Source organism: Heteronotia binoei, chromosome 16 (genome assembly GCF_032191835.1).
Source record: "Heteronotia binoei isolate CCM8104 ecotype False Entrance Well chromosome 16, APGP_CSIRO_Hbin_v1, whole genome shotgun sequence".
NCBI classification, from domain to species: domain Eukaryota; kingdom Metazoa; phylum Chordata; class Lepidosauria; order Squamata; family Gekkonidae; genus Heteronotia; species Heteronotia binoei.
Window position 1 is genome coordinate 35,003,462 of NC_083238.1, and position 24,364 is coordinate 35,027,825.

At 40.5% G+C, this 24,364-nt stretch overlaps 1 protein-coding gene across 1 annotated transcript in view; it reads left to right on the forward strand.

Annotated features, from left to right (window-relative positions):
- MTX2 (metaxin 2) overlaps positions 1 to 24,364 on the forward strand; it is a 66,726-nt gene that overhangs the window by 21,851 nt on the left and 20,511 nt on the right. Inside the window, exons 2-3 of the mRNA XM_060256963.1 lie at positions 8,566 to 8,613; positions 9,672 to 9,718. Coding sequence (XP_060112946.1) covers positions 8,566 to 8,613; positions 9,672 to 9,718 — 95 coding nt within the window. The remainder of the gene's footprint in view (positions 1 to 8,565; positions 8,614 to 9,671; positions 9,719 to 24,364) is intronic.

A 24,364-nucleotide genomic window follows, 5' to 3' on the forward strand; every position in this document is an offset into this window, starting at 1 on the left:
TTTTAATGTTTGGGGCATAGTGGCTTTGTTTTTATTGTTTGTTTATTTGTTATTTTATTTATTAGTTGTAAGCCACCTTAAGCAGGTCTCTGGAGAGATGGTATATAAATTTTCTAAATGAATAAAACTACTTCTATAAATGATCCTCTGAGGCTGTAGATAAAGATCAAGGGAATGGACACAAAGTCAAGATGTAATAATTGAGAATTCAAAGTTTACATGAGATGTAAGAGGACATTTAATTTTTTTTTAATGTGATATGCTATTTTGTTTTAAATGCTACCTTTTTCTGATTCTATCATGGAGGGTGCCATTTATGTCTGTGGGGCTTTGGCTAGCATGTGCCGTAATGCTAAATTCAGCTTTGGTTCCACACAGTAGACATCTAAACATACCACTTTTCTTCCATATGCTCTCCCATGCCAAGGAAGTAATTGATTAAAATATCATAAAATTATGCAGGCATAGTGGTTGGAGGAGTCAAGTTGCTTGTCAGAACTGATTTTATTTATATATGTTTAGATTTTTACTCGGTTTATACCCTGCCTTTGTCCCCAGTGGGTACCCAAAGCAGATTACATCATTCGCTTTTCCATTTTATCTTGTTAACACAACCCTGTGAGGTAGGTTGTGGTGAGAGTGTGACTGGCCCAAGGTCACCTAGAGAGCTTCTGTGACAGAGTGGGTATTTTGTATTTATATGTGCATGTATGTGTGCACTTGTGAGAGTGTGTGTGTGCACCTGGAAGTCATGGCAACCTCTGGTGACTGACCCCTGCTGGCGGCCTGGAGAATATTCAGGGAGGTGGCTGAATAAACCCTGCCCTTCCAGCTGTTGGTATCCTTGGGAGGTCTTCCATCCAGGTACTTGCCAGAGTCAACCCTGCTTAGCTTCAGAGATCTGACGAGATCAGGCTAGTCTGGGCCATATAATTCTATATGCTCTTTTTTGGGGGAGGGGGATTTTTTTGTATTTGTGTGTGAGTGTGTGTGCACCTGGAAGTCATGGTGACTTCTGGTGACTGACCCCTACCGGCAACCTGGAGGATATTCAGGAAGGTGGCTGAATAAAGCCTGCCCCTGACCTCCCTACTGCTGTTATTCCAAGGGGGTCTCCCATCCAAGTACTTGCCAGAGTCAGCCTGGCTTAACTTCTGAGAGATCTGTCAAGATCAGCCTTTCCTGGGCTATCCAGGTCAGGGTGCAGAGTGGTGATTTGAACCTATATCTCCCAGATCCTAGACTGAAAACTCTAACAACTCTATGACACTGGCTGAATGTCCACTTCACTATCCAGTAGATGCTGGAGATGCTTGTGCAACATTCTACACAATACTTTTTATTGCTGCAGGCAGGGCTTTTTTTGTAGCAGAAACTCCTTTGCATATTTGGCTATGCCTCCCCCCCAATGTAGCCAGTCCTTCCAAGAGCTTGCAGGGCTCTTAGTACAGGGCCTACTGTAAGCTCTTGGAGGATTGGCTACATCAGGGGTGTGTGGTCTAATATGCAAAGGATTCCTGCTACCAAAAAAAGCCCTCACTGTCGGTATCCCACAGGCTTGAACTGTGGAATGCATTTTCCAGTAATGAAATATGGCTGTCTGAAAGCTGGGAAACTGTAAGTCCCCTACAGCAGATATGTAACAGAGGATTTAGATCCCCTGCGCTGACCAAGTAAACTACTACACACTTATTTCACAGTAAAATGATTGGAAAGATTCATAGCTTTCATCTTTCCAGAAATTCTTAATAAACTTTCACTGGTTTTTTTTTCTTTGGCAATTAACTTCTCTATGATAATGCGAACTCATACACAGTTCAGTTTGTGACATTAGCCATATTAATGTTGCCTTTTTTCCACCTTAAAGAATTAAGAATATGCCTCGAATGTATTACTTCAGGGCTCAAGCTTTCATTTTAAAGTAATAAACATTGTAATGGAGAACAGGAAAGGGTTTTGTTATGACAGTTAGATATGATTAGTTTTTCCAAGAGGTATAGATGTGTGTATATGTGTATTTTAATTGTATACAAGCTTCACTGACCCATTCAACTTATTAAAAAAAAGTTAGGGTTTTTTTCATTCGGGGAAGGCATAATTACAGAGCTGTGAAGTCTTTTTATTGCTGTTCTGGTTGCAAGACCTTGCAGAGAACAGTGTTTCTTAATCCCATAGGGTCTAACCGGGTAGCTGCAGTGAAAACGGTAGCTGCGGTCATTGCATTGAGTAAATCATTTTAAATTGAGCAGCCTCTTAGTTTTGCTCATTGCTAGCTAATTTGTGTCCAACCAGTTCATTTGGCAATCACAGCATTAAGATCTCTGTGTCTTGTAACTGCAAATTGCAAATATACCGTGGGTGGGCGGCTGTGTTAAGCTATTGGAATAGATTGCTAATCACTTATTCAGGGCTATATCTTTATGCGGTGAGTGATGAATCAGATACAAATTCCCATCATGAAGGTCCTTTTGTACCTTTGATTAATCTCTTAATAAGTCAGTGCATATAATGTAGAGAAGAAATATTCCCCTGGGCATCCTACTGGTACCAAGTATAGTGACAAAGTGACACTTCTAGAAGTTAAGGTGGTACTATTATTCCAGTAAAAAACCAAGAAAAAGATCCAGAGAGAACATATGCTTGTATTGCTAAAAACAGTCTGGTGGATAAATATGTATATAATGAGACTGCAGATAATACACTAGTTTCAAATCTTACTGATATTTGTACATAGAATTGATTGATTTGCTTAATTTATTATGGAATCTCAAGGCAGATTACAAAACTTATAAAAAGAGTTCAGTTAGACCACGAAGACCTGTTGTTATTTTGCCATCAAGTCACAGTTGACTTATGGCAGCCCCATAGGTTTTTCAAGGCAAGAGACAGTCAGAGGTGGTTTGCCTTTGTTTTGCACATTCTGTGATATGAATGTGGGATGGGGAACTTTCTGGCTGCTCCAGGCAGGCCGTTCTGCAAAGTGGGGGCCACCACAGAGGAGATGCATGAATGGGCAGTTGCCAGACTCAGCCATGCGCAGAATGGCACCTTCATAGACTTAGTTTAGATAAGCGAAACTGTCATGGTGGGCCATGGCATGAGAAACAGTACTTTAGGTACGTGGATCCAAAGCCATTATTGGATTTTTAAGTGATAATCAGAGCCTTGAATGGAACCCACTAACTTGATCAGTAACCTGTACTGTAGTATGGGTGTGAGTTGCATAAAGAGCTCTGAGATGTCAGAATATTCCATTGTGAACCATAAATTGCTATGGGAGTTTTCTTGGTTTTGTATTGGATGTGTTGAGGACCTGTCCCTCCCCCCTTGGTCCTATTTATGTTGTACTGTTACCAGGGCTTTTTTTGTAGAAAAAGCCCAGCAGGAACTCATTTGCATATTAGGCCACACCTCTTGGTTATTAATATTATTGGTTACTAATATTAGGCCACACCATTGTTTCACACAGGGCTTTTTTTTTTAGAAAAAGCCCAGCAGGAGGCTCATTTGCATATTAGGCCACACCCCTGACACCAAGCCAGCCAGAGCTGCATTCCTGTGCATTCCTGCTCAAAAAAAGCCGTGCGTCTTACTCCTTCAACCACTAGCACCAAAGCATGACACAGTAGTAACTAACTGTAAATGCAAAAAAAGCTTGCTCTGTCCAAACGGATAGCAAGTATAAACCCAAAATGCCAAGCTGGATTGAAGAGATATCAGAATTAATGTACAAATGAACAGATACGCTAGTGGCTAGTAAGGCACTGAAGCCAATTTTTTGAGAGCTGTTTGTAGGATACTCCGTGGAATGTGTCTCTGGCATAGAAAGCTGAAGACATGTTGGTCTGTATCTCCTGGTTGGGCCATGTTTCTTCTTAGCTCCTTTACTGTGTCTTCTTTCTCCTTCATTTCTATCCAATTTATTCCTTCCTCAGCCACTGAGAATGTGAAAGAGTATGGCCACAGAGAAAGGCCTGTGAAACTATGCTGAAAAGGGAATAAGAAACATAGATAAAATCGCAATCTGTTTAATGCAAATAGATCCAAGTCGGCAGCCCTGTTGGTCTGAAGTAGCAGAACAAAATAGGAGTTGATTGCACTTTTAAGACCAACTTAGTTTTATTCAGAATGTAAGCTTTCATGTGCATGCACACTTCTTCAGACAAGGAATGAGGTACAGTAAGCAGAGCCACGTATAGCTGGTGTGGTTTGGAATGCAAAGTGGTACAAAGTTAAAATCTAATAGCAGAATAGTAAAATTAACAAATTCAGAAAACCTTTGATCTGGGTTGCATTAGCGTGGGAAACCATAAAACAGTAACATGTCAGAATGTGAAAATGCCTGTTAATTATTTTATTGCTAATAAACCTAGGTCAAAATGAGGGCATTTCTTTCCCAGAAGTTTTTCCTGTCCAACTTATTTACCTTTTAACATGTAACATAAATATATACATCATTCTAGTTTGCCATTAGGAAAAAATACATTATAAAATAGTGGAAGATGGGTTTAGTATATGTAAAGAGATAAACAGCCAATATCCCTTGTTTGAGTATGTCAATACAAAAGCATTATTCTGATACACTTTCCTAAAAGAGAAATACATTAGAATACTGTGGATATATTGCCATACTTGGTGAAAGTGGGTTTAGCATATGTAATGAGATAAAAAAACCAAACAACATCTCTGTTCAATCCTGGGGAGGTGTTTGTTCCAAGTTTCATAATAGTTTGTATTTCAGCAATTCCCCTCTTCATTCTGTTCCTGAAGTTCTGAGAGTGGGTTTAGCATCTGTAATGAGATAAAAAACCCAATATCCCTGTTCAGTCCTGGGGAGGTATCTGTTTCAAGTTTCATAATAATTTGTAATTCAGCAATTTCTCTCTCTATTCTGTTCTTGAAGTTCCTTTGCAGTAAAACAGCTACTTTGATGCAAAGTTGCACCTGAAGTGTGAGGATTCTCTCTTTTCATTGCCACCATGAAAACAGATTGGGTTGTACTGTCCTTGTGGGAGTTCTGTGGTCACTTTCCATGCCAGTTGCCATTTCCCCTATTGTACCACTGCAGATCCCCCCCCCTTTTTTAAAGGTAATTGCTATTGTGCTATAGTGCGATAGTAATGGTCTCTCACTGTGCTCTACTAGTTTGCCTAAATTCTCAGCTTTTATTTTATTTCTTTAAAGAAGTCTCTAGCCCTTTTCATGATCTAACTGTGGCTGCAGTCAAGACTAGAGACAGCTGCAGGAAATCCTCTGCAGGGGCCCAGCCACCTGAATAACTTTGCAGAGTCTCTCAGGTGTCATATTTAGTTAGCTGCTCAACACACCATCAGGATGTCAGCCGCTCCAAGGAAATGCAAGCTGTGCTTTCTGTCTCTGTGCTGACTCAGGACACCTCCAGCCACTAGACTCTAGTTCCTTCTAAACTAGTTTGCGCTGCTCCACAAAGTGGGCTGCAGTTCTTTCGACAGTCTTTGTTTTCCAGGCAGCTGGAACTCACAGTTGCCTTTTCTCCCCCAAGGCCCTTTTGCCCTCTCCAATCTCCTTTGGACAACTCACCCCCTCCATTGGATTTGTGAAGTGTCACCTGGGTGCAAAGCTGAGAAGAAGACTGCAGATTTATACTCCACCCTTCTCTCTGAATCAGAGACTCAGAGCAGCTTACAATCTCCTATATCTTCTCCCCTCACTACAGACACCCTGTGAGGTGGGTGGGGCTGAGAGGGCAATCTCTGTGAATGCTATGGCTAACCCAAGGCCATTCCAGCAGGAGCAAGTGGAGGAGTGGGGAATCAAACCCTGTTCTCCCAGATAAGAGTCCGCACACTTAACCACTACACCAAACTGGCTCTCTTTATCCTCCCGGGTTCTTAAGCATAGTGCAGATTTTTACCTGGAATTGAAGCTTTTAATATTATTTTGACAGAGGTACAGCTGTTCACTGTTGGTTACTTCAGAAAGCAAAATGCATTCCAAATTCTAAGAGTTTAGCTGGATTATTTTTGTTACATGTTCAGCTGAGCTGGTTTAGAGTCATTAAAAGCTGATAGAGCAGATTTTTCATTTGTCTGGTAGCTTTGTAACCCTATTAAAGAAATTCTTTATCTGGTTCCGAGATCTCGCTTAACTCAGGTGTTTGAAGTATTGTGTGAGTTTATTCTGTGTTTATTAACAGCAGCCATAATAAATTATGCTGAACACAGGGGAAAATATATAGACATCGCCAGTTTTGTTCAGTTGGTATTGTAACAACTGGGGCATAGTTACCATGAATATATTTGCCATGTTGCTGGAACATAGGCACCCGAGTGAACTGGTTTACACATACACTGGGTTCTAAACTGGATTCACATTGAGGCTTAAATTATCAGTTTGTGAGGGGAAAAGGTAGAATCCAGGTTGTCTTGACACTTGGCCTTGAAGCATCATAGCGAATTGAAGTGATTCAAGGCCTCTCAAACATGGAAGCCTTCATTGGTACTTCATGGTTTGAAGGGGGAAGAGAGGGAGCGGACTGAGCATGCAAGCGCATTACCAAGCTGTACTTATTCCTAATGCGCACAAAATGTGGTTTATTCTGGTGCCTAGATGCAACCAGTGTTTGCATTTGGAAGGCCTCAATTTGTTCAAGTCAGCATGGACCTCCAAATTGTAGCAGTTCTCAGACTATGTTGTGAAGAACCTTGGGTTTCCTAGAGGTTTCGGTAGTCATCCTTTGAGAGGCGGCATGCTTAGTACTGACCATCTTTTTCTGCTATGTTCAACTTGAGGTAAATGTGAAGATGGCAGGAAATTACCTGGTAGCCCAATTTCAAATGGTAGTATCTTCGGATGTTTCTATCAAATCCTTTGCAACACAAAAATCTTTTATTCCAGAGCGTGCAGGCCTCTAAGGAAGGAAGTTGATGACCAGTATAGGCCCTATACTACAGGGTATTTTCTGTTATTTGGTAGATGTCAAAACTGACAATTTGGATATTGAATTTTTACTCAGTTTTTTTTTAAAAAGAAAAGTCATTTAAAGCCACTTCACACAATGGACCGTGGATGGATTTTTGGGGTCCCCCCCAATTATGTTGTCTCCTTCCTAGTAAAAAAAATATACTTTTCTTAGCAGGATCCTCCTTCTTATCTGGTGTGCTTAGCCTGCCAACTAAGATCTGGAGGAAAGACCCTACTTTGCATGCTGCTGCCATCAGAGGGGGAGGGTGGATGGCCAAAAAAGGTCGGTCTTCTCAATCACGATACCTTGGCTGAGAAAATCTTTCCTCACAGCAACTCGCCTGGCACAAATGTTGTTCAGCTTCTGGTGTCAAGAGAAGATATATTTTGTTTACCAAGCCTTTTGGTGTAGTGCTTAAGTTTGATGTAGTGGTGAAGTGTGCGGACTCTAATCTGGGAGAGTTGAGTTTGATTCTCCACTCCTCCACATGCAACTGCTGGAGTGACCTTAGGTCAGTCACAGTTAGTTCTCAAAAGAGCTCTCTCAGCACCACCCACCTCACAGGGTGTCTCTTGTGGGGAGAGGAAGGGAAAGGAGATTGTAAGCTGCTCTGAGACTCCGAGCGAAGGTTGGGGTACAAATCCAATCTCTTCACTTCTATTTATAATAATTAAATGGTGTCAAGTAGCAGCAGAGTAATTGTGACCCCTCTTGGGGTCTTCAAGGCAAGAGATGAACAGAGGTGGTTTCAGGGCTGGCTTCAGGGCATCTGGCCCCCCGAGGTGAGTCCTCATTGCCCTGCCCGCCTGCACCTTCTTCCCCCCACTCTCGCTCCCGTGAAGGGCAAGCACCACAATGGTGGCACGGAGTGGCTCCTGTGCCTCAGAGTGTGCATGCCGCCTGGCTGTCAGCACTCAGCCTTCTGGGGCTGTGCTTCCAGAAAACAGGTGCCCACCCAGACTGCACCCTAGGCAGCCACCTAGGCTTGCCTAATGAATGGACCAGTCCTGGGTGGGTTGCCACTGCCTTTATTTAAGGGAATTTTTTTTGGGGGGGGGATTCTTTGATGATTAAGTAGTTGTTTTCAACCATTTTAGTGGTTTAAAAATAACACTGAGTTTTATGTTTAAATTCATGTTTTTTCTGATATTTTCTGTTGCAAACTGCCTTGGAGAAATACGGTGAGCAGTGATCTATAAACGTGTTAAATTAATAAATAAATAAAGCCGACAGGGTGGAGAATAATACATTGTAGTATGTGTTTATAAAGCAAAATGAAGAAATCTGCGATAACGGATAACAGGCTGATAACCATTTGACAGGTGTGAGATTTGATATGCGTTTATATCAGAGCTGCGCTGCAGTAATAATCTTGGTTGGGGTTAGGAAGGGGCTGAATCTTGTTTCCTCATCTGTCTGTATGTTTTCTGGCATAAGGAGAGAAACGGGTGATTTGTGAGAGAGTTTATAAAGTCCAGAGGAGGGAGGGAGGGGGAAGAGCACATTATAGATCCAAGCAGATAGAATTCTGGTGTGAAACAATGACTAATGCTCATTTTGGCCGCTTCTCGAAATTCTGACTTAATCAATTTTGTTTGTTTTGTTTTCTTTCCCTTCTTCAGCTGCAGAACCCTGGCCTGAAAATGCTGCATTGTATCAGCCACTGAAAGGTGAGGATTTAAATTTTTCTGCCATTAATGGTGGCTTTCCTAAATATATAGCACCGTAATTAACTGGAGATTGGTGAGTGTGGAGGGCGGGTTGGGGGAAATCTTGATAAAAAGAGAATCCTTTGTGGTGTTTGTTTGATCACAGGTCTCCCCCCCCCCATCTTTTTTAAAAAAACCTAAACTTGTATCTGCCAATATAAACCAGCTATTCATGGCCTATAAGGTCCTTGGTTTATTATTGACTCATTATATCAGCTGCTGTAGGCAGTGTAAAATGATGTGGTTTGCAGGGCCAGTTGGCAGATTTACTGCGCCAATAGCTGAGGCAGCAGATTTTTGAAGTCTCATGGTAAAGTGGGCCCTCGGTTTAAAAAAAAGGAACTGTTAAAATGTATAGGCTAGGATGGTTCAGGCTCCCTTTAGCAGCTCTTCATATATCATCAGATCACATTATGGCCCCCATTTGGGGCTCAGCAGCCTGCTACAGTTGTCAGAGGACTGCAAAGTAATGAAGACTAATAGGTAGCAGCCCTAGTCTTCTAAGCATGGAATTTTTATTGCTGCGTTCTTGTCATCTTTCTTTTGTGTGGCAGACCTAGACACAGTGTGCAATATTAACTGCAAGCTGGGGTGTTTTTTTTTTATAGGTTTCAGAATGCTTTTACTTTTTAGCAAGAGGAATTATGAAGTTGCTGTTTTTATTTCTATTAGGAAATGAATAATGACCTTTTTTTTCCCTTAAAGGGGCTGAGAAATTTTTTTACAAAAAATTGAGAAGCAATTTTTAAATTGTTAGCCAGATACAATAAATGGTAGGACTGATCTTGGGGAAAAAATATTTCTGGGACTTGGTTGCATACAGACCACAGGCTTTTAAATGCCGCATTAATGTAATGAGGCATGTGATTTGTGTTAAGAGTAGTTTTCTCCTTATGTTTGTACACCATTTATTTTTGTGCCCCTCTTGAGCAGCAATTATCTTTCGGGAAAGAGCTGCTGCTTCTTGTAATTGTGTTCTGAAACTTTTTTCTTTTCTTCCTTTTTTTTTTTTTTAACAGAGGAGCAGATTTTACTTTCTGACAATGCAGCCTGTCTTGCTGTTCAGGTAAAATTGTGTACTTTTTGGTTCTTGACAGATGTTGACTTTTATGCCCCAGAAGACCTGAGGCCCCGTCCATTTATGCATACCCTTTTGAAATAACTAGTGCTTTGTTCCGTATGTTCCTCTGGAAGCTCAGTTGGGGGATGTTGTGCCAGCAGCGCTCCTGTTGAGCAGAATCCAGCAATTTTATAAAGTAAATACAGTATTTGCTGGCGTATAAGACTACTTTTTTGCCCTGAAAAACATGCCTCCAAGTGGGGGGGTCGTCTTATACGCCGGGTGCACTTCAGTTGGGATAGACATAGCTGCCCATTGTGGTCTTCCGATGCTGGCCCGGTGCCCATGTTGGGGGGTCATCTTATACACCCAGTCGTCTTATACGCCGGCAAATACGGTAAATCAAAATATTTCTTAGAATTTGGTTTCAGCTTAGGCTTTACCTCTTCCTATGTAGGGTTAGTCACCTACAGTATACTTCTGTAAAGAGGACTAGAAGGGGATGAGGTACAAGTTCTGTTTTTAAACTGCCCTGTAAGCACAGTAGAGCACACATACCGTATATGATTCCCATGTGTTTCTCATTCATTTTGATGATTGGCAGGGCTGGTAAACCATCCCTGTGTGGAATGGTTGTGTATGTGGCCCTGCCCTGCCTAGACAGGTGAATAGAATAGTTCTTCCATCCACTGGAATACTTTGTGCATAGACAAACTGTCCATATAGAAGTTCATCTTGGCTTTCCAAACAGCGGCATTTTTTGGAGCATATGCACAACATCCTCCATTTGCCATTTTTCAGGCGTCCACCCTCTCAGTGTGTTCTTTCTCGAACTTAGTTTAGTATGACTTCTCAGAAAGAATGTAATCCATGCCTGCTGTCACCAAGCCATCTGGACAGGAAGTGTGTGTTCTGTAAGGCAGCTTTTCCCTTATGCCTCCACAATGAAAAGATGTAGAGATTTACTGTTAAAGGATAAAACCCTTGTGTTGTGTGATAGGGGGAAGAATGATAGGAAAACTGTAGATGATGGATGCAAGTGGACACACAGCTCCCATATGGACACTCTGTTGCCAGTGGGAATGCCCGTTCGTCTGTAGCAGCAATGACAGAGAAATGGAGGATCCCTGCCATGTCAAAGCAATTAGACCAGGGGTGTCAAACATGCAGTTCAGTGGCCGAATCAGGCCCCTGGAGGGCTCCTATCAGGCCCCTGAGCAACTGACTCTTGTCTGCTTCCTTCTCCCTCTCTCTTGCCTCCTTCTGCATAACAGCTTGCTTTGCAAGGCTTGCTGCATTGTACAGGAGCTACAGAACAAAACCTCTATTTTCTCCATTGAGGAGGAATAGCTTGCTTTGCCAGGCTCTCTGGATTACACAGCAGAGCTACTGAGTCAAGCCTCTTCCTTCTATTGACTGAGGCTCCCCCCCAAGTCCCTGAGGAAGGAAGGAAAGAGCCAGAGCTTCCTTTGCGCAGTTCCCTGGATCCCATAGGAGAAATACAAAGAAAGCACCTTTAAAACTAATGAGTGCTAACATTTTAAGCATGTTTTAAAATTTTTAAAAAATATATTTGTGTTTGTCTGTGTTCTTTATACAATTTATATCTTTGCTACCTAATCTTAAATAGGTACACACATGGCCCGAGCCTGACATGGCTCGGCCCAACCAGACATGGCCTGGCCCAACGAGGTTTCTTTTATGTTAGATCCAGCCCTCATAACGAATGAGTTTGACACCCCTGAGTTAGACAGTAATTAGGCAAGAAATTGTCTCTGTCCACAGTTGGTTACTGAGCAGTGTGCAGCTAACATATTGCAAATGAGGTGGGGGGTTCTGATGTGCTGCTGCAGTCACCGCATAAATAATATTTATAGTACCTACATGTATACAAATTTATACTGGCCTCTGGTAGTTAATAAGAGAAGAACTCACTCTCTTTTATGTTATTTCCACAATAACTAAAAGTTGATTCATCCATAAACCTGCATTGAAACTGAAAGAGAATCTTGTTTATCATCTTTTAAATTCAAGCTAGTTGCATTGAGAGATTTTGAGGAGGCAGCCTCGACTGTAATGTTGTGTTTCTGGATGTTTGGATGAAGCTTATTATTATTGGTGCCAAAGCTTGTTATGACTGGTATTTTAAATTGGTCTCCAATCGTATATTTGTCTTTTATAACATTTTTACTCTTCGAAGATGGCACAGGTGCTGCCCTCCCCCTCAGTTTGTCTTCTCAACAACCCTGAGAAATCGGTTAGGCTGAGAGAGTGTGATTAACTCAAGGCCCCCCACCCCCCTGGGCTTCCAGGGCAGACTGAAGATTTGAACCCAAGTCTCCCTTGGTCCTAATTCAACAGTTCATCTACTGCATCGCACTGGCTATGTACTTCACTGTGCCAATCTTGGTTAACTGTTCCCCATGTTAACAGTTGCTCCTGTTCCACTGAGGACCCGCTCGAACTTCCTGACAATTAGAGTGGTTCCTCAGTGGAATAGGCTTCATCAGGAGGTGGTGGGCTTTCCTTGGAGGTTTTAAAACAGAGGCTAGATGGTCATCTGACAGCAATGAAGATCCTGTGAATTTAGGGGAAGGTATTTGTGAGTTTCCTGCATTGTGCAGGGGGTTGGACTAGATGACCCTGGAGGTCCCTTCCAACTCTATGATTCTATTATTCTACTCCTTGAGAGGAAATGGATGGAGCGTAATGGCAGGGTCCCAGTTAATTTATTTTATTTATTTATTTATCTGAGATTTATATCCCGCCCTTCCCACTAGGTGGCTCAGGGCGGCTTACAACATGTAAAATTAACATAAAATATAAAATTAAGCATTAAAATTAACATTACATAATTTATAGTTAAAAATCTAAACATTAATTGCTCTCAGCATCCCACAATTAAGGGTAGATCTGCTCATCAATCCCCAATTTTGACATATTTATTTCCTTCACTATGTTTTCCTCAGGAATTAAACCCAGACAAATGGTAAGCATACAAACGAAACTTGTTATTCCTGCTTGGTCCTTGAATCTGTTAAACATTTTCACTATGCTGTATGCTAGTTTACTGCTTACCCTCTACCTATATGTAGGGACTAGTAACTTCCATTCAGTGTATCCGAAGAAGTGTGTGTCCACACAGAAATTTATACCTTGAATAAACCTTTGATGGTCTTAGAGGTGCCACTGGGCTTAGAGCTGGCTCTGCCCCTAGGCAAACTAGGCGATTGCCTAGGATGCTGGTGTTCTGAGGGTGCCAAATTGGGTACCCCCCCACATGACTCAGTGACATTATTGGTGTGTGGGGGGGGGTGCCAGAAGTTAGCCTTGCCTAGGGTGCCAGACAGTCAAGGGCCGGCCCTGATGGAGCTCAAACTTTGTTCTGTTTCCCACCCTGTTTATCAGGTCAGGGTGTTAGGCTACTTTCAGTATGTGACAAGTTATGGCCACAGTCAGAAACAAAGCAATCTGTTTACCACACCATGCCCTGTTCCACTATGAGATCACTGTTAAAGGTAGAATTGCTAAACAGCTGAAACATTTAAAGTTTAATCTACATTGAAATAGTTCTGTGGTGGTTTTTGTGTGATCCAGGCCATTTGGGCAGTCTTCTGAAATGTTTTGATTTGTTTAATTGAAGTACAGGTTTGCCTCACTGCCATGTGGTGGTTATGAGAGATTTCTTTTGGTCAGAATTTATTTTCTACTTATCCGTCCCACCTAAAAGAGATGACATGGAACTGACAGGCTTCTGAGTTCTTGTTTGGGTTTGTAGGTTGCTGACATTGTTCAGGTTACAAGTGGAACACACCCACCCACCCACACACCCAGTGTTCCAGATGTTGATTCTCTGACCAGTCTTTTTAGTATGCTAAAGAAACAATGTATGTCAAACACTGATAGGCAAAACTGAGTGGCAAAACAGGAAAATAACAGGAGTGGGGTCTTTAGATATTTGTGGGGCAGGCTCACAGGGTATTAGGATAATCTTGGTTTTAATAGCAAAAAACCCCAAACAAAAACAAAACCCTACTTCTTCTCCTAGACACAAGAGATTCCTAGGGTGTTACATGTACATAGAAACAACTGTGCAGGCATGAGGAGAGGAAACTCATCAGATGGCAGTGCAGGGGCAGTCGGAGTGGAAAGATTTCACTGCAAGTATGATTAACAACAAACAAAGTGAGCCTTCTACTCCACCAACCCCTGGAACTGTGGCTTGCACGGGATCAGGGTTTTAGATCCTGGTAAGCTTGGGTGCTGTTTAAAATCTCTGCAGACTAAAGGGATTTCCATCAACACAGTGTCCTTGCCACTCCTTTCTTGCTGCAGCACAAAATGCCCCCCAAATCCTGTTCCTGGGGGGGGGAAGGAGACCCCCCATGAATAGCATGAAGAGCATAGTTAGAAGTCTGCAGTGAGTGGGGGGTGGGGAATGTGACCCCGTCTGTTGTCAGAAATTATCCACTGGGTCCAGCCCATAGATGGAAAATCTGAGTACTTGTATAGAAAGAAACCCAGTGGTAGGTAAGTTTTGGGCCAGATTTTAGATGGAGATTCAGATACTAATTACTTATCAGAGTGTAGAGCACTGTGAACCAAAAGATTCATAAGCACAAAAAGGCCCTCTGTATTGCTTTGTGGCACTCCTTTGGAGCCAAACAAATTATAGGTCAGAGAAAGGGTTATGGAAGCTAATTGGACCAAGGAGCAAAAACTCAGGTGCAAAATTTGATCAGAAGACAGAGTTTTTTAAAAATAACATTTATATAATTCTATAGTGAGCTCACAAACTAACATCTGTTATAAAACAGTGACAAAAATGGCTTTTGTAAAACTGGAGAAAGGAAAACAATGGAGGTGAATGTAAGGAATAAAGCTAAGCATCAGTATTAAGCAAATCGTTTGATGTGCAGAACCTAAATGGGAAAAAGGAGTCTTGAAGACTAAAGCAATTTTATTCTAGTATAAACTTTCCAGGAACAGAAGAACCTGCTTGTTCTAGTCCTCCAAAGTTTATGCTGGAATACAATTTTGTTAATCTTTAAGGTGCCATAGGACTACGTCGTGTTTTTACTGCCACATAGCTATCCCCTTGAGAATTAGAACTTCACTGTAAGATTAAAAAAGAAAATGGTAAGATAGACGACGTAAACAAGATGGGAACAAATAAGTAGGAGAAGTGGGAAAAAGGGCACCCATCCAAATTAGAATTTTCTCAGAATTATCCAGGTAGTGTTTCCTGTCTCTCTTTTCAGCCAAAAGTTAGATTAAAGTCAAACATTAAACATTTTTTCTGTACAACAGAACTGTGAAAAATACACAGTTTAGCAGAAGAGATCAAAATTTTGCGGGGGGGGGGGAGCACTGGGGAGGAGAATACAAAGTTGATGACCCAAGATATAAATAAGTGTTTAACAATCAGCCAGTTTATAGGGCGTATAGAAAGCAATCCGAAACCAGTCTACTCTGAAGTAAGTCCCAGCAATTGTAGTTATTAGAGTGCTGGATCAGGGACTGGGAGACCCAGCTCTGAATAGCCACTTTGCAATGGAAGCTTGCTGGGGGATCTTGGAGCAGTCATATACTCTCAGCCTAACCTACTTCACAGGGTTTTTGTGAGGATAAAATGGGGAAAGGGAGAATAGTGTAAGCTACTGTTGGATCCCCTCTGCGGAGAGAAGTGGGGTATAAAAAGTAAACACATTTGAATTTGAAACAAACTCATTAGAAAATCTGAAAGACATGCCAGCGTAATAAGTTGAGCAATGAGAAGGCTTTGTTAATTTATTTGAAGAACTAAAAAAGCAAACACTGTGAGAAACAATATAATCCTAAAAATGCTCAAAGAAACTGTTGTTGTGTAAAACAGAGCCCATTAACTTTTGCTATTATGCTTTAAATTAAGAAAACATTGTAAATAAAAATAAAAGCCTAATAAAACATTAGTGACCTGACAATTAAGCAAAACATTAGAATAAATGTATGAGATTAGAAGTATGTAATTTTAAAAAAGTTAAATAATGTGGAAGAATGAAGAGAAGATGAAAATAAATGTATTTAGAGAAAAATAACTTTTGCTGTACTGAAATGGTTACATACAAATAATGTATTAATTTTTTTTTAAAGAAGGTTTTCAACTTTTAAGGTACAGTAAGAAGAACATGAATTTCAGGATTGTACAGTGCATGATCATGTACACAAATGCTTGTGCACCACTATATGGATAATAATTATCTGTAACAATTTCAAGGGATTTAGATTGTAATTAATATTTTTGATGCTGTGTGGGAAGATAACACTACACTGTCATGGAAGAAGGTGAATGCTACTCCTGTGTATTTTATGATAAAATGGAGTTTAAGTAATCCATGGATAGGTAGGAAGCAGTATACATTAATATACTTTTAAAATTTTTATTTTTTTACATCTTACAATATTAATGTCTGTTGTGATTACAAAAGTCTTTAATAATAGTCATAATAGTCACAATTTGTAGGGAAGTTTCTTCCAAAGCAACATTTTGTTTGATTGTTTCAATTCTGTTGTGCTACTCATGTCACTTTGGTGATAAATTAACCCTAATATATTAAAAATCTTCTTTTTCTTCAATATTCTTTGGCCTGACAGCTGATAGCAGCCATGACTATAAAAATGACTTCAACAGATATCTGATTTTAAACTTTATGGAACAATTTTCTTTGATGTAAGGGAATGGTATCAGTTTATAGGAATCTGTAATAAGGAATATATGTATTTTATTTATAGATTTGTGATTATTTTGTAAACTGTATTGCTCTAGTGTGTAAAGTCAGTTTACTAGTTATTTTTATCCATTACCTAATAAAACAGCATTTTTATCATTCTTCTGATGAAGATAGTTTTTTGCTCCATGGCATTGCTCTAATTGTTGTTTATTTCCTTATTATAGAGGCAGTCAAATAATGTAAAGATGCCTAGAGTATATAGAATTGTAATTCCTTTGTATATTTTATGTATGCAACAAGGTTCTCTTGTGCTCTCTTTATTAAAGGCTGTGATGTGATTATTTTTTTGGAAATTGTGTATGGTCCCCATTGGCTTGGTACAGACAAAATGTAAAACTATGATCATGCAAATATGGCCCACTGTGCTACCAGAGCAGTCCTAAGAGGGCTTTCCTGAGAGTAAACCCCACTGAGTAGACGTCAGTAGGCTTTTGATTAGTCCTCCTGTTCTCTCTGTCTTTTTGTTCATACATCACATGAAACCATAGTTAAGACTGTGATTCACATATTAGCTTCAGATCTTGGTATGTTGGTCCATAACCAGCCATATTTAGTGGAATGGTCCATAACCAACCATATTTAGTGGAATGGTCCATAACCAACCATATTTAGTGGAATGGTTTGGATCCCATTGCACTAACCATAGTTAAATTAAACCACGGTTTCGCATGGTGTCTGAACTGAGGCAATATAGAAAGCCTATAGATTTTACTATTAAACCAAAGCATTCACACCCTGAAAAGATGCATACAGGTCTTGTGAAGCTTTGTTGCTTCATCCTGCCAGTCTTCAGTCCCAAATACAACATTTAACAATGTCACCCATCACTCTTCTCTTATTGTTTGCTCTTCACAGTCAGATGTTCAGCTGTAAGTTGTTTAGGACAGTGACCGAGCTTAGGCAAATAACATGGATCATGCTCTCAAAATAATATTGGTACCCTTTGTATTACAGTTCCAAAATTTCATGGTGCTTTTCACAACTCATCATGCAGGCCATTAATGCTCAATGCAACATTTGTATGGGTAGCTTATATGTGTTTCCTTCCCCTTGTGGGTTCCTGACCAGTTTATTCATTAACTCATTTTATTTTATTTTAAAGACTTTTATCCCGCCTTTCAGCCCTGTCAGGGTCACCAAGGCAGCTAACATCTAAAAACAGGGCAGGATAAAAAAGTTAAAAAACAGAACTAAAATACACGTGTGTGTGTGTGTCTCTGTCTGCCTGTCTTACTGTCTGTCTGTCTATAACATACATACACAAACAAAGAAGCATCAATTAAAAACATAAGGCAGAGAGGAGGGCTTATTGAGGGACTGCCATGCGAAGCCTTCACCTGCTGGCAGAAGTCAGTGATAGAAAGGGGCAGATGAATGTCCCTTGGAGAAGAGTTCCCTGGTGCCACAACTGAGAAGTCCCTTTCTCAGGTTGCCACCCACCTAACCTCAGAAGGTGGGGTACTTCTAGCAGGGCCTCAGAAAATAAGAACATAAGAGAAGCCATGTTGGATCAGGCAAATGGACCATCCAGTCCAACACTCTGTGTCACATAGTGGCCAAAAAAACCCAGGTGCCATCAGGAGGTCCATCAGTGGGGTCAGGACACTAGAAACCCTCCCGCTGTTACCCCCACCAAGCACCAAGAATACAGAACATCACTGCCCCAGACAGAGAGTTCCAACAATACATTGTGGCTAACAGTCACTGATGAACTTCTGCTCCATTAGATGGTCATAGTGCTGGGTTAGGTTTGTATGGAAGTAGCCAGTCCTTAAATTATGATGGCTACGCCTTTATCTGGTTATGTTCTCTGTCCTCATTGTGCAAACTAACATACTTTTTCTTTGCAAGCTTGCAAGGGGATGGGGCTGATCTGGCTACCAATTTTTAGAGGAATTCCTTTAATCAAGGCTGTTCTCTGGTGGAGGAGTTTGCTCTAGTGGAAGCAAGGATACCCTTTTCTCCTGCCCACCTTGGATTTTGTATACTAGTAGGTAAAAACATTTGGTGAGGACTGGATTCGTCTCTTTTCTCTCTTTTCAGAAGCTTGTAGTTGACTGAAAAGGGTTCAGTTTCATCCCCTTATTTCAGCCCACTGACCCTCATGGCTGTTTCTCAACCCTAGGGGTTCTTAACCAGTGGTCCAAGATCGCAGGGGGTCCATGGGTGGTCTTCAGGGGGTCCATGAACTAGGGACCAACAGGAAAAGCCTTCACAAACAATCTTTCCATCAGATTATGTCATTAAGACATTTTATTTCAGTTTTGCACTGACTCTGCCATTTTAGGAATGATCATTCTGGAAGTCGGAGAGAGAAATGCGGAGAAACTTTTAATAAGATCCTCCCAAGTATATTGGAAGTGAAGGCCATGAAATGGTTGTGTGTGTCTGTAAGCTCTTCTGCATGATCTGCAGCCAATGACCACTTCCTACGTGTGGTGCAAGAGACCTTTATAGATGCTAGAGATGCAGCTGTGTGATTGTGTATATACATGGGCTGTGCTCTTCATAATGTTCCGGGGCCCCTTGAGAGAGCAGGGTTTGGATAGAGTCTATCTCTCTAAGCTGTTCCCTCTTTCCCTGTGCTTGGGTTGAGAGCTGTAAGTGCTGAAAGTGCTTCTGCTCTGCGGAACATTTCTTCTTCTGGAGATATCCCCAGTAGACCAGCAGAAAGCCTCTGCCCAGTGCTTTTCGAGTACTAACTCTATAAGGGCTCTGTGTTTGGTGCTTGTATGTGTGAATATTAAATGTATTTTTTTCATAATCGTAGCAAGTCTAAACCCGAGCCACTGAAGCTTCAGGAGGAGGAGGAGGAGTTGTTCAATATCCATTAATATTGATGATTGGAGCTGATGGGCTTTGCTTTGGCCCATGCAATTAAGCCTATTAAAATGCTCTTCCAAACTTCGCTGCCACGTAGCAAGCAAATTTAGAAAATTATACAGTTCAGCATACAAGCCATTACTGCCTCTTAAAAATTGGTTTTGGGTTTGTTTGTTTTTTAATTGGTCATCAAAGAGCTAGTTCCCCAGATTCTTGGCATGATCTTGGAAGTGGGTGAAATGCTTGGCCCAGAAACATAACGTTTCCTATTCTTCTGCGCTATAGTTGGAAAATATGGGCATGTGACAATAAAACCAGCTGACCACAGTGTTTCCCTAATGAGTAATGAAGGGAGCACTCCTAAACAGGTCTCCTTGGAAGCAAGCTCCATGTCATCCCATGGAGGTTACTCCCCAGCCTTTAGGATCACATCATAAATCACTGCAACAATTATTTGTTTGTTCAGTAACTCGTGCTACAGGATGCGGTTCGAATCAGTGGTCCTTGAATTTTTGTAGTGTAAATTCTTGACATGTGCAAAAACATCCTTTCAAGAAAAGTAAATTCAAGTAAAAGGATAGTTCAGCAGTGAGTATTCTGCTTTAGAAATATGTTGATTGAAATTGCTGTTCTTTCCATGAGGTGTGCTGTTTTCAATTAAAATATTGTACAGTTGTAATGTTCATTAATTTCTTACTGCAATTCATTAATTTCTTATTGCAAAAAGAACACATCTTATTCTCTTTTTAATATTGAAATTGCTCATAACTTTACTTCTGCTGTCATTAATACACGATCTTTCCTGAGGCCTGCCAAGTGTTTTTAGAAAGTGGGCTGGGTTTGGTGGGTCTTTTGCTCAGAAAGGCTTTTGATTGGCCACTGGAAATTTGATTGGCTGTGGATTTTTTTTAAAAAAAATGTTCCTTCAGCACCAGCTGCCATCACAGCATGAAGATCTTCATGATGTGACTGAAGGTGGGCTGTGGCAGCCATTGTATAGCTGGCTCTACCTTCTGCAGCCGCCGTTTTGTGACAGACAAATTAAGGGATTCAATCATAAATTCCAATTCAGATGATTCAATCCTTTCAGGATTTTCATTATTAATTGATTATTGTAGTGCCAAAGCTAAACCGGTGATCTTGTCTAGGTCTAGTTTCTCCAGCTGGTTCGATACAGATTGTTTAGCTTGGAAACAAGAACTGAGAGCTCATTTTAAAGAGGCTTGTCACTCCAAAGACCAATCAAAAATTAAGGCCTACATTGCTTACAAGACAGCCTACCTGGAGCTTACTACATCCAAAAAGAAAGCTTTCTTTCAGAATAAATGGGACCAACTTTACCACTCGATAAAATCTAACGATAATAAGGCCTTCTGGAGAATCATTTCAGGTAATCTAAAAAACAATTCTGTTACTGACCCAAATATCTCTGAGCAAACATGGGTTGATTACTTCTCTAACATTTTTGCTGCCCCATGTGTATCCCCTCCTATCTTAGCAAACCCCTCAGTTACTGATATGCCGGTCTGGCCTCCAGTAACTCTAGAGGAAATCAGTGAGTTATTGAAGGATTTAAAAGCGGGTAAAGCACCTGGCCCTGATGGCCTTCCCGCTGAGGTATTCACAAAGTTTGCCGATTGGTGGCTCTTGCCCCTTGCAAAATTGTTCTCTTTTATCGATCTGCATGGCTCCATCCCTGACTCTTGGCTTGACTCTATAATTATCCCAATATACAAAAAGGGGGGGTTGGAGTTACCAGAAAACTTCCGCCCCATTAGTTTATTATCTATAGTGGGCAAATTGTATGCAAAACATTTAGAACTCCGATTAACTGACTGGATGCGCCTAGGCAACATCATAGGTCCTGAACAGATTGGCTTCTCCAAAGGCAAATCTGCTATGGATCACTGCTGCACTCTGGCCTTCCTTGCTGAAAAATATATGCATACCGGGTCAAAAAAATTATATGCTGCCTTCATCGATTTGAAGGGTGCTTTTGATTCAATAGATAGAGCCCAACTATGGATCAAGCTTGGTTACCTGGGAATGGACCCTCGTTTGCTGTTTCTCTTGAGGAAACTTCATTCTAATACCTTTTGCCAAGTGAAATTTTCTTCTAGCGGTGACTTGACTAGTAAAATCCCAGTGTTAAAGGGGGTAAAACAAGGTTGTGTGCTGGCCCCACATCTTTTTAATTTATTTTTAACTGACCTGGCACAATTTTTGACCCCTATCAATGGTCATCCGCCTAAACTTGCAGGCCGAGCGGTCCCCTTATTACTTTATGCCGATGACACTACCATCCTCTCTTGTACAAGAGTGGGCCTGCAAAGGTATTTGAACGCCTTTTATGACTACTGTAATTGTAATTCACTTACTATCAATTATACCAAATCTAAAGTAGTTGTCTTTTCAAATTGCTGGGGCCCACAGAGATGGTTTATTGGCAATTCAACAATCGAGCAAACAAAAAATTTTAAATACTTGGGGATCACTTTTAACCACAAGTTAAGCTGGGTTTCACATCGTAACAACACCATCAACTTGGCTAAGTGTTCAGCTGCTCAAATTAAACAGTTTTTCTTTGCAAGGGGCAACCAATTAGTTCCAGCAGCTATTAAAGTATTCAAAGCCAAAACGCTTGCCCAAATCCTCTATGGTATCCCTATATGGATCTCAGCTTTTACCAGGAAAGTGGAGGGCATTCAAGCCTCATTCTTTAGACAAATTCTTGGTTTGCCAAAATGTGTGTCCTACTTTGCTCTCTGCTCTGAAGTGGGTCAGTCTTTGGTGGAGACAAAAGCCTGGATTGCAGTGTTTAAATTCTGGCTCAAAATTCATTTTAGAACAGATCCCAACAGCCTTCTTGATTGTATGAAAAGAGACCCATATATTTCGTCCTGGACAGCAGTGCTTCTGTCTAAACTCAATCAATTGGGGTTAGAGGTAGATGATTTTTCTACCTCTGAAGAGTCATATATCTTCAGATGTATTAAACTGAGACTGTGGGAATTGGAGGAAACGAAATTACGGCCAACTCTCCCTTATACTTGCTCTCCAGCTTCCTTAGGTCTTTATGCTTTTTGTGGCCAAATGCCCAATTATCTATCAGACCTAACCACTCCAAGTCATCGCAGGGCATTTATGTTGGCCAGACTAAACGCGTTTCCCTCCAAAGTTTTACAAGGGAGATATCAGCGAGTCCCTTTAGCCGACAGACTTTGCTCCTGTGGAGCGAATACCCCTGACTCAATCCAGCATATATTGCTTGATTGTTCTTTTTACCATAACCTCCGTAAAGATTTATTTGGCAAGCTTTCTTTTTCTCCAGATTTGTCTATTCTGCCACCCTGTTATTATTTATTGAGTGATACTGAGGGGGTGGTTAGTGAGGCTGTGGCAAAATTTCTGGCTGACATCCTTAAATTTAATTCTGAGCATGTTTGAATGTATCTGTAAGCTCGGTTTTATTTTGATTTTATCTCCAATGTTTAAATTTTTATATTCTGTGTATTTTTATCTGAATCTATTATGCCATTAAAGGTTTGGTATGGTATGATTGGCCACTGGAAATTTGATTGGCTGTGGATTTTTTTTAAAAAAAATGTTCCTTCAGCACCAGCTGCCATCACAGCATGAAGATCTTCATGATGTGACTGAAGGTGGGCTGTGGCAGCCATTGTATAGCTGGCTCTACCTTCTGCAGCCGCCGTTTTGTGACAGACATTTTGTGGCTGTGCCCACCATACTTTGTTAGAAATTGCAGAGGTGCCCATGAGCTCAAAAAAGATTGGGAAACCCCTGCGTTATAAGTAAGTTGATTTGTTCTATGGTATTTGAAACCCACTTCCTGTATGTATGTGTGTGTGTATTAAATTTGAATGTTTCTGGCCCCATGCACTTTAATTGGGGACATTTGCTATGTCCTGTTTAAATAAAAACATCTTCAGAATCCAAAAGTATTGGAGTTTAAATGAACCCAGCATGGTGGAAACTCTACCAAGATAATGGCTGCTCATACTGATACATAGCTTAGAAAATGAGATATTAATCATTCTCTGTTTTTATTCATAACTCTGAAAGATGGAAGGAAAAATCCCTGCACAAGGTAACAGGTTTATTTCACAGGAGTTCAAAATGTACCCCAAATATAATCCCTGTGCTTGCGAAAATTAATGGATAGTTACATAACTAAAACAGTGCTGACAGTACATACCAAAATCAGAAATATTTGTAGATTCTATTTGGCTGTATGATATCTGCATAAGACTGTTTTCCTCTTCTAAATAGTAATTTTAAAAACTCATTAAATAAAAACAGTTCAAAGACATCACAAGCATAGATTAATGTTAACATAAACAACCATCTGTCATATTTCATATTTATACAATAAATTGCAGTATTTCAACAATCTCTTAAAAACAAACTTTGATCTAATATCTAGTTAACAAAGTGTATAGGAGAATTAGTGTAAATATTCTGATTTTGTTGTTTGTTTTAAATTGTTTAATATAGTTGTCATTAAAGCATACAGATTCTATGTTAATATAGTTTACTAAAATAGCAAAGACCCTTAACAATACATCTTAGCTTGATTCTAATATCTGATTAATACATTTCAGTTTCTACAGATCTACCATCAACCTTCTTAAAAAGGAAGTACATCAGTTGAGTCACATGTGTTGTGTTCCATATCTCCTTTTTTATGCTGTTCAAGAGTTATCAATCTACAAGTGATTTCTATTTGTGCTTGATTTAGTACTGATTCAGTACTGTACAATATAAACCGTTCCTTACTGACCATCATCAAAGTTTCTACTAAACTAGTTCTTTAGATTCCACCCCGCCAGTTGCCTATATCCTTTCTCTTAAAAATGAGATATCTGCCTAACACAAAAGATTATAGGCCATTTCTCCTTCTGCTTGAAACTAAGCAGATTATAGGTCATTTCTCCTTCTGCTTGAAACTAAGCTAGAAGAGCACCTTCCTAAAAATGGCTGTAGTGTTTAAAAAAGAGGAGGGTGGAGAGTGATCCAGATGTCATCAGTCAGCCTTCCA